Source organism: Ostrea edulis, chromosome 2 (genome assembly GCF_947568905.1).
Source record: "Ostrea edulis chromosome 2, xbOstEdul1.1, whole genome shotgun sequence".
Classification (NCBI taxonomy): domain Eukaryota; kingdom Metazoa; phylum Mollusca; class Bivalvia; order Ostreida; family Ostreidae; genus Ostrea; species Ostrea edulis.
This window is the reverse complement of record NC_079165.1, coordinates 6,657,134-6,677,881: the sequence shown is the minus strand read 5'-3', so window position 1 is coordinate 6,677,881 and position 20,748 is coordinate 6,657,134. Positions and strand designations below refer to the sequence as shown.

Sequence of the window (20,748 nt, the reverse complement as noted above, 5' to 3'; positions counted from 1 at the left end):
GATGTAGTTCAATGAACACTATGATACATGTATCAATGACAAGAAATAAATAATTATTCTAAAAATTTCACTGAGATGTGAAGTGGGGCAGCCACATGATTAAATCCTGTGAAGACGAATGGCACTCTCAGCTGATTTCACCATGTACTTCCGCATTTCATAGCTCACTGAAGTTTAAAATGACTATTCATTACTTATATATATGCATTTGAGATTAGCAGGTTATTTTGAAATTCTACACTAACCACCCATTGGACATCATGACAATTGACGTAGTGAATCAGAAACATGTTTGTAAATGCGGTGTTGAATTGATTACGTTTTCAAGACTGAATATAATTGTCATCATTCCGAAAGCATGTTTGTATCTAAATATGAAGTAGATGTGCTCAGTTGGAAGTAAAAGGAGGGCTCATTTGAACGGTTTGAGGGATGAGATGCAGAATCATGTTTCACCACTAAGCGTTACCTATTCATGTTGCTATGAATTGCAAAATTTTAAAATAACATAGTCTTTCTTTCCGAGTTACTGATAGATGCACCGGGTCAGTATGTTTTCATCTCATTAATCACCCTACTTAGATCTGCAAACCCAGCATCTACACAATCAATGACGACTTAAAAACTTAGTTGAAATTTGTAGTTACTTTGTTTTGGCATATTCATGTAACAAATGAATAAATCACAAATGCATACATTTGTCATCAGTATGTACTGTATCATAACAACCTGCAGAATATTTCAGATTACTACATTACACATTATGGGTTGAATTATAGAATATTGAAAATCAATTACTTTCAAAACAATAAATTTAAGAAAGTAAAAGTTCAATTTGAAAACCACAAAGATAAAACTCTTGAATAAAACTTGAAACAAGAATTTAGAAAGAAAAACGTTTAATTGTCACACAAATTCAATGCAATGGTCAATGTAAATACTTGTTTAGACAATGTCTGATGTACTGAATGTTTAAACTGGCATGCAAATCATGAATGACATGAGCTGCCAATGCACACTAAAATCTAGTTAGCTTATTTGGGAACTTACAGACGAGGAATTCTAGTAAAAACAAAAAATTTATAAAAGATAATGTTTCGTCAATTAATAACACACATTTTCCATGAATTAAGAACTATTGATTCCTATCTTATACGTTTGAACATGAACACTATATGGGTATCTGAACTACATGTAACTTGAACAAATGCATTTTAAATCCGCAATACGCTTTAATACTTTCATTGTTGATGAAATTTGAAAATATCCAGGGTTCTCCACTTCTGAAAATTTAACCGTGAAAGAGGCTGCATGCAAGCACAAATTTGTGTCTCTCATTTCGGCTTTACTTAATCAACTGAGGGTAACATCAACAACAAATTAAATTCCTATATTTATCATTAGCATAGTACGCTATGTAACCAAGCGTACACATATCCAGTATACAAGTACTTTAACAGCAGTGTTTCATTCTCCTGTTTATATGAAGGCTTGACTGTAAGTCAGCTATTCTACAGAAATCAAAATCACGTGAGAAGGCAGAACAGTTTTCTGTGTACAAATGCATTCATCAATTTGTCTATGTTAATAAAAGGAAATTCTGGATTATTATTTTTTGAGTGTCTATAGATTATACATTTATACGGCAGTTACATATCCCTGGTAATAACACTTTGGATATTAGAACATTAGACTTGTGGTATTTTGTAGGCCCCTTTATGCTGGGGTTCTTTTTGTCTAGAAGCTCTGAAATGCTATTAGTCCTTCTTTTTTTTTTAATAACTAATGATCTCTGTAAAGAACATTTAAGAATATGAGTTAGAAAATAAGAATCAGTAAAAAACATTTCTTGTATTTTTGTTTGATCAAACAATTTTATATTCTTCATGGTGGGCTTCCAATGGTAAATCCCTTGTGGAGAACCCTGTATATCTAAACTATAAGTTAAACTATCTTTAACATGTTTAATTCAAACACTGACATTTCACACTTCATTTAAATCTCCTTGATGTTAACATGGCTGTGTCGCTGTGTCATCAGTAAACAGTTACTTACCGGTTGGCTGTTTCCAGCAGAACCCCTAAGGGGAGCTAACTGGCCACTTGAAGACTTCATAGGGTCAAGGCCTGAGTTTCTGTGCATCGATGGTATTCCTTTACTCTGCTCAGCCTTCAACGGACCAAGCTGAAATGCATTTCAAATGGACACCACATGAGTCAAATTTATAATCCTGAGCTGGTGATGGGAAATTAGATCACTTTAATCATCAATTATTTGAAATAATCAAAAGATCACACAATTGATTAAATAAATATCTAAAAACCAAAAAAAAAATAAGTCTTTAACATGAAAGAACAGCATGTGATAGTATGTTATATGCTTCACAGCTAAATCTTATATTGTTATTTATTGCTAAGATTGATAAGATAATGAGTGACATGTATTAATTACTGCATGGCACTTCATGTCACCCATTTCTTGTTTTTACAAATCAAAATTTAGTTTTATTTTACACAAATATTAATAAATGATTTGAGCACAAACACTAATTAACAGAAACACACAGCTTTAACAAATAACCTATTATCAGTGATAATCAGAATATGGCTACACACATACACCTTTCAGTTTCACCTATTTCTCTACTGCCAATATATAAACAAACAATTTATACCTTGTCTGCAGTTTTGTTTTTCTTGTCTTTTTTCTTGGCTCCTTCTGCCTTGCCTCCTTTCCCTTTCTTTGCACCTAAATTACCAAGTAATTATCACATTACCTTAAATTTGCCAAATTACCAAGTAATTATTAAATTACCTTAAATTTGCCAAATTACCAAGTCAATCTCCACAGCTAACAGTAGGTGTTAACTACACATGTCAGAATGCTTAACAAACATTTACACCAACTTATGAATCACTTTAGGAGGTCAATATTTGTGAATTCCTTGATCTTACCTGCTGCATTATTTCCTGCTCCTGGTCCTGGTGGACCACCACGAGAGGGGGGACCTGTAAAATCACAAACAAAATGTTAGTTTACACATTATTTCCTGACCCTGGTGGACCACCACGAGAGGGGGGACCTGTAAAAATCACAAACAAAATGTTAGTTTACACATGCTTCTTCGTGTATGTTACACTTCAGTAAAACTCATAATCAATATAACTTTACCTTCTTTCTTCACATTAATAAATGTCTAACAACAAAAATTTCATCTTACACAGTCTCTGTTTAAAACAGGGATGTGACTGAATTCCTCAGAAAAAAGAGGAAAACTGGTCAAAAAGGGAGGAAAACACCTCACTCTACCTGGAAAAATATCATTTTCAGCCACTTTAGATCAAATCCAGAGTGTTTCATTTTTTCAAAAATTGAGCAAATCATAGGATTTCCTCTGAAAAGAGGAAAAATCACACCCCTGTTAAAATCATCTTTGTGTCATGTAAGTATGGATTGTAAAATAACCACAATTCACAGAATACTGACCTCCTCTGTTAACAGCTAGTTTCTTCCTCTCCTCCATGACCATCTTCCTGTAAAACTCATCGCAAGGATGATCCCAAATACTCTCTCCACTCGCAAAATTAAAGTAGTAAATGTCTCCCTTTGGATCTTGGCTGAAAAAAATGTAGTTTTTCACATTAATTAATGAACTTGGCTGTAGTTGTTCATATTAATTCTATGAACTTTGCTGTAACCTTCTACATTAAATCTATGAAACTTGATGTCTTAACTTCAGTTATAACAAGTGTAACAGTAAGGGAGGAAATGCAATGGACCAGACCTGGATTCAAACCCGGGCCCCCTGAATTTTCTCTAGTCAGGTTCTCTACCAACTAAGCTATCTAGTCATCGGCGATTGAACCCGGCTGACCTCTACACAAGCAATGTTATTGGTTGATCCGCATTTATCAAAATAGTTTACACTCTTTCATAAACCACTTTGTGGTTTATAAAGCATTAAATGCCAAAAATCATATAAAATAACATATAATAACAATATCTTAATTCTTTTAATGAAATATGCAACTGAACATATATCAATTGTAAAGAAAATGATATATGGTCTTACCATGGTCTCCAGTGGTCTGGTAGTGGGGCACTGATTCCCTCCCTAGCTATGTAAATCAAGTGTGGCTCTGTTTTAGGATCAATGCCAATGATCTGTGCATATTCATAAATTTCTGAAAGGGAAAGAAATAACTGTGTTAAAATAAAATAAAATGAGTTTTAACTAACATTTTTACAACTTATTAAAATATCCATATCTAAATAATTAATGACTCAATAGAAGATGACATACCTTCCTCGCTCGGCTGATAATTTTCATCGTAATCCTCCTCAAGGATCAACTGATCATTGATCATGGTGGACTTCGCTTGTTCATACATTTTGATGTTTTAGATTCAACCTACACATTAAAATTAAATGTCCATTTAAGTATATATGCACAAAAGGCAGTAGATTTATTTCTACATTAACCTTGATAACATGTGAAATTCTACTAATAGTTGGTAAAAAGGGTAAAAAAAAAAAAAAAACCATCATGCCGGTCGGGTCACCTTCGTAACCCAAATGTTTTAGTTTTCTTTGTTAATTTATTTTTATTTGATGTCAAACCTCTTGGTCCTTATCTGGATGATACATTGAATCTTAGATAGAAATATTACGGCATAATTTTGCTTCGTTGTGAAAATATTAACGATTGTTTATTTCAGGTTGGTAAAATAGGTGGTGAGAGAAAATACATATTTTTCTGTGATTAAGACAGGTATACATGTGACACAACAATGAAACTACAAATGATTTCGATAAATATTAGGATAATTTATCATTAAAATGCTGCAGTACCTATCATGTGAGTCGTACTTAATATTTACAATTTGTTAAAACTTGGGTTAAAAGGAACCGGATACGGGTAACACTAGCTGAATATCAAAATTCCAAATAAAATGAGGATTTTAGCTATCACTTTCATCTTTCATGCATCTTGAACAAAATTTCATCTTCCCTTCAATTACTAATTATGAATGGATATCACTTTGATCTCACAAGGATGAAATTCAAATAATCTTACCTTCCAATGATCTACCTGACTGTAACTTATTCAGCTTTCCATAGGACCCTACCTCCAACATGCTAACATGCTAATTAGTGTACATAGTAATTAATTGCTCTCCAGATAATCCTCTTTAAACCCTATCTTCAGTTTAAATATATATGAAGTATGCATAATCTATCAATAAATGATAATTTTTTAGACCAAAACAAATCAGAATAAATAACGCCGGCCCAGTCTCAACTGCATTTGGTTTCCTTTTGGCCTGGGTATCGAAAAATTGATAAGTAAAATATAATTCATTTAAATTGTCTTATAATCACAGGCACTCGACGTTTTAAATATCTATAATAAAAAAAAATTGTCTTCCTGTAAACATAATATTGACAAGGTATACCACGCCGCCATCTTGGTTTTCGTTTTTAGCAGCTGCATCGCTTGAAAAGTTCGATATAATACAATAATTAGAACCCTACCGTTTAGAAGCAACTCTGTCAAGGTCTTACCTCTCGCATCGTTATGGAAAACTCGAAATAATGTCCATTGATCAGATATAATCAAGCATCTACTATCGTCTACTGCTCCTCAAAATGCGATAAATCCTGATCTAGGGACGGAAGTTGACATCATTATGCAAATGAGAATTCCCTTGCTAATGTACCCACTGACGCTTGTGCGGGGGGGGGGGGGGGGGGGGGGGGGGGGCACTGAATGCAAGGTAGTTGCAGTCCTGCAAACAATAAAACTCGGCACAATTGTGTGGTTTCGGGACAGGCTGGCACGGGAAATTTAGTAAATCTATCAAATTACCAAATAAAATTGGAAATATTCATGACCCCCCCCCCGCTTCGACTCCAACCCACGCCATTTCACCCTATTGTGACAACACTGAAAATTTACAGATAAGCAGGACAGGACATTTGGATGTATAAATGTTACTGTGTAAGTTTGAGAGTATACCCACGTGTAGGGGTGCGTGCATGTGTGTGTGAATTCAATTTTGAAGTTTTCTTATTACGTTATGAAATTTACTTTCAACAGAAACGAATGCATGAATAAGTGAAGTTATCATGTTTAACGTTTAAAAAAATAAATAAAGTATGTATTAATAGAATAGTGTTCAAGATCTATTACCTCGCTGACTAGAACATATTTACTGCTAATTATAATATTTACTATTTTTAATTTTATCGACCAATGAAAAAAGGGCTATCCCAAAATTATGTCTACGTACATCCACCTTTCAGCGATTTCTCGCATTTGAGAAGCAGTAGACGATGTTTGACGGTTGATTATAGCCGATAAATGGACTTTATTTCCAGTTCACCATGACGATGAGAGAGGTAAGACCTTGACAGAGTTGCTTCTAAACGGTAGGGTTCTAATTATTGTATTATATCGAACTTTTCGCCGAAATTTTCAAGCGATGCAGCTGCTAAAAACAAAAACCAAGATGGCGGCGTGGTATACCTTGTCAATATCATGTTTACAGGAAGACAATTTTTTTTTATTATAGATATTTAAAACGTCGAGTGCCTGTGCTTATAATCCATTGAGTATTGAATTCAACTCTCTATGAATTGGAAAAAATGCAAGTTTTTAATCAGCAGATGCATAGTTCACAGAAAATGTGCAACAATGTGTGTTTTGGTTTCACTACCCATTTTACCAACCAGATTTTATACTAATCCGAGATTCCTCTGACTCTTACCCCCGCTTTTATATTTGACATGTGCGGGGGAGAGTCAGAGCGGACTCCATATTGAAAAGTGGGAATTCAACGACACCAGCTGGTGTCGCTGCTTTACCTACCTCTTACAACTTTATTTCGCGGATCTATCTTCCAAGACGTGAGAATTCAGTTATCGGAAGATAAATCTATATATAGATCATGATTAATACGATGCTATCGCCGTTTAAACGGCCCTAACACCGACAAATGGAGCATCACTTGAATTAGGTCGCCGCCTCGCCATTTAATTTCTTTGCGCACGACGTCAGCACATATAAACACAAAATTTCATCGTTTAAACGGCGATAGCATCGTATTAATCATGATGTATTTGTAGAATAATCTTTCGATAACTGAATCCTCGCGTCTTGGAAGATAGATCCGCGAAATAAAGTTGTAAGAGGTAGGTAAAGCAGCGACACCAGCTGGTGTCGCTGAATTCCCACTTTTCAATATGGAGTCCGCTCTGACTCTCCCCCGCACATGTCAAATATAAAAGCGGGGGTAAGAGTCAGAGGAATCTCGGATAAATTTTATACATGAATCATTGCATTCTTTATGGAGTTTATCTGTAGGTAATATTATGTGCTAAATTTTGTGCTGGAGACTAAATGTATCACTGAAAATATATTCTGTAAGTTTCAAAATAAACAATGATATATCAATGAAGAGAGTAAAAAAAAAAATCACGTTACGAAGGTGACCCGGCCCGGTTTTCACTACCCTTTTTACCAACACTCATTTCTACTCCTTATATTGCAGTATTGTATTCATGGTTAAAGAATATTTGCAAGATAAATAAATTTTACAGTACTGTTATATGAGATCAAAAATAATGATTTATGTCAAGTTTGAAATAATAAATGAATTCTTATTAATAGCAAGTCAAAACTGACAGTTCAGGTATTCAAAACATGAGCCCAAACATGTTTACATTCATGCAACTTATAAACTTGCACTAACAACGTTACATTACCATTTGTTACTAATCTAAATACAGAAACAAATTGTTCATTACCAATGTTTTTGCTAAGTGACAGTCATAACGTTGACGTTCCCATTTGTGATGTATATCTTTTGTGACGATTTCTCAACCCAAGTCCGATCGCGGCCACTCCGCCATCTTACTTCCTCGACGCTCCAAGGAACTGTGGGAAATTCTTTCTTTGGCGGGATTTTCAAATGCATAGCCTCATCGGCATATCATTGACTCAGTTGAGTTATATTCTATAGTCAGGGCCGTAAATTAACCTTCAATTTGGAGGAGGCAGGAAATTAGGCGGGGGTCTGGGGGCCGCCCATTTTGTGCACACTGAACACGTTTCGTGCAAAATCCTTGATTCTAGGGCCTTCTAAGATGTTACTTGACTAACTCATTCTAAAAGAAAGATTTGGAATGCTTTTTAAGGGAGGTATCATGTTCTTAGTTATTGGAAACAACATAAATTCTAATGAACTTTAAATTTTAATTTTTTTTGGCTCAAAAGTTGGAGGAGGCAGCTGCCTCCTCCGCCTCCATGTAATTTACGGCCCTGATAGTAATTTATTTAGAAGCGTGTTTCAAACTTGATCATAACTTAGCGTAATACTCAGGCCTTATCGGTCACCTGAGTATATTAAGCTAGCTTTAATAACAATAATTTAAATATCACTTTCAGTCGATATATTGCAGGATGGTCACCAGGCATTAAAATAGCAAGAATATTTCTGTGTATATTTTTTTCCCGTTGCATGTTACTGCATACTTTACTGTACTTCACTTTACAGCATTTTACTGCATCAATATTAATTCAATTCTTTATTGGCACTAAAGCACATGCAAGTGTTGTTAGCCATGCAATTATACACAACTTGCATATCATTATACATTCTTTCACTGGTAACATTTGTTGCTGGCATTACAATACTGCAATTTCGATATATGCCTTCTGTTTTGGTGAATTCAGTTGTTGTCTGAATGGAAGAAGTGATGTCTTGGGGAGAATTGCACCTGAGTGTTAGAAATTGAATTCTAAGATTTTTGGCATAGGCCTATGTCTGTACCGTAAAAATTTGTGACCAACTCAAATTGCTATAGTATTCGAATGATATTGTATAAAGGGGAATAACTCTAGCATTACCGTTTGTCTAGTAATGTATGTGTCTATGTTTTTATGTAAATTAGTCTAAAATGTAAATATTATGATATTCTTTCTATGTACTGATTGATACACATGTACTTAATTTCTCTTTATATGATGTTTTGCAGAATTCAAATAACAAGTAAACATGCCAGAATAAACCAATAGAAAATACCAATTCATCTTATCATTTACCACTACAACCCCGTAACACTCATATTATAGATTTGATAGTCCGGCACTTGTTTGGTGGCTCTTCGCTGTACGTTTTCGATTGATTCAATATGTTTCTTGAGATGTGGGCACCAGACTTGGTTGGCATATTTTAGATGAGGTCTTACTAGCGCTGTGTAAAGCGAACTGAATGTTTCACAATTCATATACTCCATAGTTCTTCGTAGTACGCCCATGACAAAACTTGCTTTCTTTATTTTGTCTGATATATGCTGGTTGAGGGTCAACTTATTGTCAATTGTTACTCCTATGTCTTTTTCTGTTTCTACATATTCCATAGGTGGTAAACTCTCTTTCAGGTTGTATGCCTTCTTCTCGATGTTAAGATTTCCCAATACGCATAACCTTACATTTTTTGGGGATGAAACATAGGAGCCATTTTTCAGACCACTTCTGTAGTGCATGTATGTCTGTTTGTAATTCAGTACAGTCAGATTCCTGGAAGATCCCACGGAATGCCTTAGTATCATCTGCAAATAAAAGGGTTTCAGTTCCAATGCTTGTTACTTCTGGCATGTCGTCGGATAAAGAACAAACAAGATTGGTCCAAGGACTGATCCTTGTGGGAGTCCACTTGATTCTGATTTCCATTCTGACTTTTTTTTTCCATTGACTATTACTCGCTGTTTGCGGCCCAGTAAAAATGATCTTATCCATGCACTATATTGACCAGTAATTCCATATTTCTTTATCGAATGCCTTCATGAACTCGCAGTATATAACATCAACACATCCGCCGCCGTCCAATATTTCAGTCCATTTGTCTATTACTTGAAGTAGCTGAAGTACTGTTGAGCGACCACTTACAAAACCAAACTGTCTTTTACTGAATAGATTGTTCTTTTTCATATGTTCTAGTATTTCTTCCCTTACAAGTGATTCCATTACTTTACAAATAATGTTTGTGAGACTCACTGGTCTGTGATTTCCAGCTACTTTCTTATTTCCCTTCTTGAATAAAGCTGTTATGTTTGCACATGTCCAGTCTTCAGGTAAGGTTGTCATGTTTATAGATGTTTGAAATGCATGCATTATGGACAATGGAAGACATATTGATTGTGCTACTTCTTTACCTCGTGGATGCAATCCATCAGGCCCAGGTGACTTTGTAATCTTTAAAGCATCAACTTGTTTCTTTACTTTCTCTACATTAATGGTCATTGAACTTAGTGAAGTTACATCAACTTTCTCTACTTCTGGCATATCAGTGTCAGTTTCTATCGTGAATACCGATGTAAAGAAATCTGCTAGGACATCAGCCTCTTCCTTGTCCGTTTTAGTTGATTCATTCATTTCGCCATTTGTGAACAAGTCTGGTATACTAGATTTTGTCTTGGTTTTAGTTCGTGCATATTTCTAGAATTTCTTCGGATTACTCTTTACCTCACTCGCCATTTGTTTTTCAAATTGTTCAGTAGTTTCCCTGGTATTAGACTTCACCTGGTTCCGTATTTTACAGTATTCCTGATAATCTTTGCCATCTCTAGTATTCAGATATCTAGTCCATAGGCGTTCCTTCCTCTGTTCTAAGAGACTCCAGAGTTTTTACCGTGCTAAAAGCCATTTTCTAACCTTCTGCAGAAAACAAATTAAAAGTTTTTGTCTGAAGGGTTTTGCTAAGAATATCGCTATGACGGAGCAACTGTTCACCCAACAGACAGCCAAAGAGGAAGTAAACTTTGTTCATGTAGGTCATAACCCCTCTTATTCTGCATCTCATGTCTGAAACCTTTACATACTCCATCGATTACTCCCATACGCCCAGTAATATTTCGTAGTTAAGTATTACACTATGAAGAGCATCTGCTCGAACTGTTCACCTTGTTGGACACAAAACTCTTATTCCAGATGATGAAGTCTTTAAATTCTCAGATTCTTTCAAATTTCTGAAAATTGCTTCTCTTCTTGGCTACTCTTTGATCAATTTTGTTATTTCACGCGTTATTTCATGGGCATCTCTCATAATTGTAGATGATTAAACAGCATCAGAGCATGCCAAGTTTAGAGCATGACCATAACAGTGGGAATGAAGAGCTCTGCTCTCTTTCTCTAAAATTTGCTTTGCAACTCCGCTTTTTGACCCTGCCATTGATGCAGCCATATCATAACACTGACCCCGTAAATTAAAAGGAATATTGAACCTGGTCAAGGTATCAGTGATTGCAGAAACGACTGTATCGGCTTTACTGTCGTCGACTTCATAAAAGCCAACAAAAATTTCGTATGGCACAAACTGGTCATCGATATATGCAAGGTGAAGATAACGAACAGTGATCAATCTCATAACTCCTACAAGCAATACAAAATAGATAGTTGGGCAAACAATGACCCCTGGACACACCAGAGGTGGGATCAGGTGCCTAGGAGGAGTAAGCATCCCCTGTTGACCGGTCACACCCGCCGTGAGCCCCATATCCTGATCAGGTAAACGGAGTTATCCGCAGTCAAAATCAGTGTGCCAAGAACGGCTTAACAATCGGTATGAAACACGTCAGACAGCATTTGACCCAATGCGAGGTTGTATTGACGAACTAGATCGTTATAACGACCATAGAATTTGCGAAATGCTGACTTCAATCGAGACTGTTGAAATCCCTGTACCATCAACTTGTTTGTCAGTAGCTTACCTCGACTTAAAAACTGACTATACCCAGAATAACCTCTTGCATATCGAATCAGTTGAGATATATAAACACCATATGCATTTGATAATGGAATATTGCTACATAAATGTGGGAAGTTGACGATGGAGAAGCTATATCATCCCGTTTGTCATACAGTTGAGTTGTCAGTTTGACGTTAATGTCTACTTATATCTGAGGCAAATAACGAGTTGTTCTCTATTAGAAATGTCACCCATTATGGTTAGAAATTTGACATTCTCTTTCTAAGAACTTGATTGGCCATTACTTTACGAGGGTTGTTCAATATGTAATGTGAATATTGTACGATATCTCAAAAACATTCGACTCAAATAGTGAAATGAACATTACATCCCTTCAAAGTATTCTCCGCGATTTGAAATACATAATTTCAACCTCTGATACGTCACGGTACGCTGATTTAGGTAGACCTCTGAGGCACTGACTGATGGCTGAGCCAAGGGCGGCTTGTAACGACGACCCGATAAGCACTTTTTAAGTTTTGGAAAAAGGAAAAAGTCGCATGGGGCTAGATCTGGAGAGTATGGTGGGTGTGGCAAGATGGTAACCTTCTCCGACTTCAAAAATTGCTTCACAAGCTCAGATGTATGTGATGGAGCATTATCATGAAGTAGACGAACATGTCTAAATCCTGACACAGGGCGTCATTTATGGTAATATTGCTTGAGTTATTTTAGAATAACATCTCGGTAATACCGACCTGTAACACTTTTGCCCTTCGGCACCGGAATTTGTACGGCTATACCATCACATGAGAAGAATATTGCAATAAAGAACCTTTGTGCTTATGGTTCTTTTGACAACTACAGGCCTTCTACTGTGTTTAGTTAGCCATATTTTATTTCCAATTTTTCTTACTGGTTCGAAATAGTGAACTCATGTTTCGTCACCAGTAACAATTTTTGCAAATTGTCTTTGATTGAATTTGGGAAACATTTTGAGCAATCGCTTAACGGTTTCTACTCGTACCCGATTTTTGGTCAATCTGTCAATATATGCGGTATCCATCTGGCAGAAATCTTTCGTACTTTCAAAATGAAATGCACCCACTGTAGCGATATGCCAACAGTTTTGGCTATATCACGAATCGTGTATCTACCACCACTTTCAATTATTTCCCCGACTTTCGAGACACATTTGCCTTGCCTGTTACAGTCACATGTCGGCAAGATTTTGCTGCGTCTTTGGCGGACTCTGTGTCAGTCAGCAATTTCTTTCTCCTCCTACGAACTGTCTCACAAGATACCTTATCAGACCCATAAACTTCCCCCAATTCACTAAAAATCTGCATTACCGAATGACTGAGTTTTGTGCGAACTTTTATATAAGCTCTAATTTCTTCAATATTCTCAACCCGTTTCCCAACCATTTTACAACAGTGGTCAACGACTGCCTCTATTGAAATGACTGTAAGTTTAAAACTATGAGGAGCTGAAGACTCGTGTTTATACCGTTGGAAAGGTATTGAATAGAGCTATTCAGGAGTATCATCATCCACGAAATCGTGCAAAGCGTTATCGTGATATGGTACAATACACATTACCTATCGAACAGCCCTCGTAAGTGCGTCGTTTTGAACTTGTACTGAAACATATTTGTTAGTTTTCTCTGAATCCATGCCTGCAAAACAGGATCACTCTCTGCCTGCAGTTTAACCAGCTCGTGAAAATTAGAACTCTCCTGTTTCCCCCTGATTGAAATATTTTGTTTTGCTAGATATCTTAAACTTCGAAGTATTTTCAGGAAACAATCTCTGTTGTCTTTTTTCTGTTACGAGTGTTGTTTACTGAGAGATTCACCAACATCCCTCAATACTGTTGGAAGTGTAAACGATCTCCCAATTGCTTCATTATGACACTTGCTGTTGGCATTTTTTTCTTCCAATTACAGAATCCCTTTGACAAAATTTTTATTATGATTGGATAACATACCACCCTTGTAAGCTGTTATACAGCAGAAACAAAGTGCTGCATCTAAGGACACATCACAGTGGAGCCATTTCCATAAGTTTTCTGTTCCGTTCCTTGTCCAGTTTTTGCTTTTTGGGCATTGAAGTATTACTTGGACTATCTTCAAGCTCAGACTTCACACTTTTTAGATCTCCATCACCTATTCTGATTGTAGACGGATTTTTGAACGTATACTGCAGCTCCGCTTCATAACCACTTACCAAAATCAGAGCTGCTATGGTTTCTTGAACCCTCGGTAAGAACCGATGGAACACAAGAGAACAAAGTGTTTAGAAGACCAATTTTGTCGTACTACATCGAATGTATGAGTCCACATCACACATTATTCATTCGAAGACACATCGTAGTCCTTGAACGGCTTTATTAGCTTATTATGGCAGTCTCTCCTGATAGCAGCATTTATTATCTCTGGGAAAATGCTTCGGATGAGCCTACAAATTGCATTGCAAACAGTATAAATATGTAGCAATGAGAAAAACTCACCTACCTTTGCAGTTTTAAGAATCATTCTGCAATGATTATTTTGCATTACCAGTTACTCTGCATTCATCTGAAAGCGAGGTCTCATATCCGATATTTTGTCTAAAATTTCAACGTTAAAATACCATATTTCATTATGAACCAGTTCAAATAAAGTTCTAACCCGCATTTCAACATGTTGCTTTTCACATCCAAATATTGAAAGGGAAATTGAGCGGTAAAAAAAAGTTGAGGAGCGTCAGAAGGATACATGGTCTCAGATTGATCGTCTGTGAAAATCTTGCTTGAGATACGGATGGTAAACATACAGCCTCTATGCTTTCCTTTGTCAACATGACTAGGAATTTCAGTGCTGCCCACCCTTTCGTTGATGCATTCAGAGCCACATAGTATTTTCTCGAAAAATGATGCTCTGGAATTGCCATCCATTGTGAACCGTTATCTTTCAGTTCAGTATCAATCACGAAAGGTAAATAAAGATAATCAAATAGTATAAATGAAATTCTATCAATGACAAGATGGTAATATAGACAAATAAAACTTATTCTGAGAATGTGAACAACCAATGACAGGAGGAATGACGTATACGCGGTGTAATGTAAAATTTAAAGGTAGTTTTAGAATGCTACTGCTCAGGTTAATTTTTTCTTTTTCGGGTTAATCCGCTTAGTGGTGTAATTTAAATGATTGATTATTTGTAGGTTTACGTCCTGCTCGAGAATCTTTCATTCGATCATATGGAGACGTCACAATTGCCGGTGAAGGGCTCCAAAATTTAGGCCTATTGCAGTCTAAATTTTTGTGAAAAATCTTGTAGCAATAAAAAATTTCCATCTTAATCTATGAAGTCTCCAATTATTTTCACACTATGTTGATACATCAATGCCTTAATTACAAACACACATTTTTGTATTATGCTATACTGGAATAGAACCGAGTTTTTGCACGGAATATTTATCATCCATTGCTCGAGGGGTCCGTGTTTGCCAACTATCTATTTTGTATTGCTTATAGGAGTAACGAGATTGATCACTGTTCGTCGTCTTCACCTTTCATTGGTAAACATGATTGAAAAATATCACACCAAAAGTCATTGCTATGGTTTATAACAGTATAAATATATTCATTTCCAAAATTTATCATCTTTTTCACCACTGCCCAAAAAATATCCACCCATGGTTTGTGAATCTTTTAACCCAAGAACATTTTTAAAAATTTCACCTCAACCATTTTCATGCTACCTTTTAAGTAATCTTGGGTGACAATTTGTCTCTTGAACTTGTCAATCTTTGAATTCCATATAAATAAAAAAAAAGTTATTCAGAAAAGACATATCTTTATCTGGATTTGGTAAACGTGTAATAAACAGATGATTTAGCTTAGGTAAAAGCAGTGTTTTGGCTACTGTGACTCGACAAATGGGAGCGAGTATTCTTCAATTCCACTGGCGTATCAAAGCTTTAATTTTTGGTATCCACAGAAAATTCTATTCCAAATAAATTGAAAGTAGTGCATCTCCATTCTAGTTTAAATCTTGTATGGTGATATACTTGACTAGAGAATTTTTCAGAGCCTATCTAAACAATTTTTATTTCTGAGCTGTTTATTTTTAACCCAGAGAAAGTCGAGTAGTAGTCTATAGTGTCAAGTGCAGCAAAGTGATTTTGATGAACTATCAAGAGCCCAAGTTGTGTCGTCTGACTCTGCATATTGGGAAATTTTGTGTTCCTTACCATTCACTATTATGCCTTTGATATCTGTATTTGAACAGTGTGAGTTAATACTAGCATTAATTAAGATCTCTTTCAAGAAATTCAACACTAAGCAGATTTCATTAAGAATTTCCAAGAATCTCTTAACCAGTAGAGCTCCGGTCTAGACAGAGACTCCTGGTTTCCTGCACTGTATTTCAAAGCATGGCTATATAGCATTCTGTCATTTCATCTTTCTGGGACGTCCAATGCTCTAATCTAATGAACTTAATTTAATTAATGATCAAATGAACCAATGACTAGTAATTAATATGCAAACATCCCTTGGTAGTGCAGATTGAAGTATGGTCAAAGCACGACCATAAGGGGTAGGATGGGGCCTCAAAAGGGGATCAAAGTTTTATATGAGAATATATAAAGAAACGTTTTTGAAAATTTTAAACCATTACTTTTTATCTTGGGACATTGTACCATGGTTACATTGTGACCCTATGGGGCTAGGTTGGGGCCACAATATAGGTTCTGGGAATAAAGATTGCAAAAAAATCTTTTAGAAATCACGATATCTGAACACCAGGGCCAATGTGATTGATGCAGTTGCCCATGGGCCTCTTGTTAGTTCATGATATTTTCTCATATTGTGATCATTATAAATACCCATGTCCTATTCTCAGGACTGTCCTAATTAATTCATTTAATTAGAGGCTCAATACTATATATTTGTTAGAGATTCATGGGATCATTCAGTTGAGGTTCATTGGATTCGAGTATTCATGGCCTTGTCATTGAAAAGATGCCCATCTATACTTTGATCCCCCTAATGTGGCCTCACCATACCCCCCCCCCCCCCCCCCCCACTTTTAGAATCTGCACTACCTGGGGAATGCTCTAATATTAATATGTTTAATCATTGCCCTGTTGTTCTTGAAAAGACTTATCCTATATACATGTATATCTCCCCTTTTCAAACTTTGACCCCCTATTGTGGCCCCATCTCATCCCTGGGACCATAATTTGAACAAACCTCAAACTGCACTACCTGGAGATGACTACATGTTAATATGGCCCTGCTGAAAGATTTTTTGAGATATTTCCTATATATTCCATTAGTATTGTGGTGTCACTGTACCCCCCCCCCCCCAAACTGAACTAACTTGAATCTGCACCACTTGGGAATGCTTGCAGATATTGTTTAATCATGGTCCTTTTGTTTTTAAAGATTTATCTCACATATCACCATGTGGCCCCACCCTATTAATGTTTAATCATGGTCCTTTTGTTTTAAAAGATTTATCTTACATATCACCATGTGGCCCCACCCTACCCCCGCGGGCCATGATTTGAATAAACATGAATCTACACCAAGTCAGAAAGCATGCATTTAAATTTCAACTTTTCTTTTCTAGTGGTTCTTACTACGGTAGTAAGATTTTTAAATGACTCAAGCCTATTTTCATGATTACCTCCCCTTTGGAGGGCGCAATTATGGCTCGTCATTTCCCCTTCATTCAAGGATGGTTTGTGCCTTGTTTGATTGAAATTGGCCCATTGGTTCTTTAGAATTTTTTTTTACTACATTTTCGTAATTCTTCATCATCTCCACTTCAAAATGGGCTTGACAGTTAATTTGAACAAACTTGAATCCTCTTTACCCAAGCATGCTTTGTGGCAAATTTGGCTGAAACTAGTCCCATGGTTCTGGAGAAGAAGTCAATAATGTTAAAAGATTAGGGACAGATGGACGCTGGACAAAAAGTTATCAGAATTGCTCACTTGAGCTTTCAGCTCATGAAAGCTAAAAACCACAGATAAGAAAGTCTTGCTTCCGATTAATTTATTTGAAGTGTGAAAGAGAGAAAGAACACTAAGCAGCTCTATACACAGTACTAGAATGAAATGAACGCAAGTTTCAACTTGACTGCAAGTTCTAATGTTTGCAAAACACAATGCCCCCGTGTGTGGCAATGCTCATTGGTGTCCACCAACAACCTAATTTGCCCTTAATTAAGAACCACAAAAAACCCCACATTAAATAGGGAAAATAAACAAAATTTATTCTTACTTTAGCTGTATGTTATGAATTTAGAGTGTCTAACATAAAAAAAAATCATGAATTTTCTCCCATTTTCTCTCAAATGACCAAGTATTCCTATTTTCAACAGCTGTAGAAAGCTCCACAAAGTATGGGCCACAAGTATAACAACAATAAGATTAACACAAGCATCAACAACAATGAAATGAATACATGTTAGGGGTGAGATCAAAAGATCGATGTCAGATTTATAAAAAATCTGAATTCAAATAGTTAGGGGGAGGGGGTATAAAATTTCTCAAAAGTTTCTATCATCCAACATCGATTACACTTTAGTGGAAAAAGACAAATGACTGTTAAAAACCACATAATATTACATTTCAATGAACATAAATAGTTTTATTGTGCACTTTCATTTGTGAATAAACAGTACTCTAAGGAAAGGTATACAGAGTGTTATTTATAATCATATGCTTTTATTAGTTTCAACATTCATCTTATTTATTTTCAAAGGGGGGTGGGGGGGGGGGGGGGTGTGTGTGTTGAAAACCATGTGAATTTAGTTTTTTTTCAGACACTGAAGTTTTCACCTCGCCCTTAATCCTCATATAATGAAATTACATGTACGATTTTCCAATAATTTCTATTCAAATGGAAAACTTCATGGTTATGAAAATTTTCAATGAAAATGGAAAAATGTCATTTGGGAAAGGAATCAGTTTTGGTATTATAAATCATATCTTCAATTTTGAACTATTTCAACACGAAAACTATCACATTTCAAGAGAAATCAAAGGATGTACGAATTGACCTAAATTTTCATTTGTGACAGAATGTAAAGTTCAGCAAGTTTGAAGAGTCTCTTTTGTCGAGTTAAAATTAAAAGTACTAAGGTTAAAATCTAAGACAGACAGACCAAAAACATATTCCTGACATTTAATCCTGCAGGCATGAACATCTACAAGTACAACACAAAAAGCACTCAAGAAAATGAATTGTGACCAAGAAAAGTTACTAAAAATTCATGTTTTAATAAATAATTTTTTTTTTACATTCATTCTTTGAATTTTATTATTTAAAGAAGAAAAAACACACACAAGAGCATGATGAAGTTGAGTACATCTATAAATGGGTCATTGAACCTGATGCAGGTTGAATTGTCTTGTATTGGTGTCAATATAAACACCACTGCCTTTCAGTATCCCCTTTGACATGTAGGAAGGAGATGAAATGCTGTTTCGTTTGGCAAGTTGGAGGCAATAGCCTTTTTCAATAAAATCCCTACTTCTTCATTGAAGAAAAATTGAGACTCAGCATATTAAAAGCCAAAAAAAAAAAAAAAAAAAAAAAAAGTTAAAAATTGCATTGTTCTTCACCTCAATAAAACCATTATTCTTTATTGAAGACAATACTAAGAGATTCTGCTCTTCTACGAGTAGTTCACAAACAAAGCATTTGGGGGGAAATGAAACTTTTGCACAGCTGCTAACCATGAACAACCTAATAGCGAGTGATAATCTGTTAGCAGCGGGTAGTGTGCATAATGATGTATATCCTAGAAAATCTCAACCTGACCAGAATTTAGAAAGACATTGCTCTTCAGGGAGTTGGAAGCTGTGCTTTTGATTGCTGGGTACCTTCATACAAAGGCTATCGGTAGGTCAATGCAATGACAACAGATAATTCTAATTTCAACCATCCGCATTTTTAGAGTTAAAATGATAAAATATGCTTAATAATCTAAAAAATGAAAACACACATATATCAAATACATGAATTCAAATTTAAAGTGTAGGAAATGAAACATCTATACAATGATTATGAAACTCTATTCAGTCCAGTAACACTGAATAAAATTCAAAAACTTGCTTGCCACATTAAATTTTACAAATTTAAGAATCAGAGTAATGATTTTTCCAAACCTAGCACCTACTTCCACCATAACATTCGTATACATGTACGATGTATTAAGATTTATGCATCCCCCCCCCCACCTAAAAATTCAACAATTTGAAAGTATGTGTACTGTATGAATGGAAATTCTGATACTTCATAAAACCAAACCTTATAAAAACCTTGTTAAAAAATTTCAATACATTTCAGTGCTACTTCATTTTTGGTCCCTAGAAATTCTTAAGCCCCTATTGTCTGGTGGGTCTTGTTACAGAGATTCTTGATATGAAACTCATTAACTTATATGTGCACTGACAGCAACTAAACTTTAAATTCCATGACCTAATAATGTCCTATGAGAGTTGACTTGCAGCATTGTCTTTTGACTCGACTAGCGGTGTACAAACTACAGAGTCTAAGTAGACGTGGGGGGAGGAGTCCTGTAGTGATTGTAGGTATCGCGCTCGGTGTTTCTCCACTGCTGGACCCCAGTCATCAGAGTGGTGGACCAACTTCTTGATTCGCTGTAAAAGTCAATGAATCATCAAATTAGTTTTTACAAAAGCAAATGACTGCAAACTGTAAATCACTAATAAAACAAGATGCGTTTGTGAAACACTGATGCCCTCGGATTTCAACAAAGTAAAACTCATTTTAGTAAATAATTTTCAAAATATGTCAGAGGTCAATTTAAAGGTCACAAGGTCAACAAATCTGGTATCACTGGAAAGGTCTTCTCACAAAAACTGCACATGCTAAATATAACAGCAGTACCTCTTATGATTGAAAGATATGGATTATAATTGAATTTTTCTAAAAGTAGGTCAAAGGTCAATGTTAAGGTCAACAGATC

The 20,748-nt window shown here is 35.7% G+C and overlaps 2 protein-coding genes across 3 annotated transcripts in view; both read right to left on the bottom strand.

Moving 5' to 3' along the window:
• The window catches only part of LOC125679157 (trichohyalin-like), a 31,388-nt gene extending 23,082 nt beyond the window's left edge, over positions 1 to 8,306 (bottom strand). Inside the window, 8 exon segments of the mRNA XM_056157481.1 lie at positions 1,051 to 1,062; positions 2,056 to 2,184; positions 2,675 to 2,748; positions 2,955 to 3,008; positions 3,487 to 3,617; positions 4,073 to 4,184; positions 4,304 to 4,411; positions 7,810 to 8,306. Coding sequence (XP_056013456.1) covers positions 1,051 to 1,062; positions 2,056 to 2,184; positions 2,675 to 2,748; positions 2,955 to 3,008; positions 3,487 to 3,617; positions 4,073 to 4,184; positions 4,304 to 4,391 — 600 coding nt within the window. The 5' untranslated portion in view covers positions 4,392 to 4,411; positions 7,810 to 8,306.
• A 9,483-nt stretch (positions 8,307 to 17,789) lies between these two features.
• LOC125681283 (sodium- and chloride-dependent glycine transporter 1) overlaps positions 17,790 to 20,748 on the bottom strand; it is a 58,558-nt gene continuing 55,599 nt past the window's right edge. For both annotated transcript variants that reach the window (XM_048921307.2, XM_048921308.2), the window contains one exon: positions 17,790 to 20,419. In XM_048921307.2, the coding sequence (XP_048777264.1) occupies positions 20,249 to 20,419 (171 nt within the window). In that variant the 3' untranslated portion in view covers positions 17,790 to 20,248. The remainder of the gene's footprint in view (positions 20,420 to 20,748) is intronic.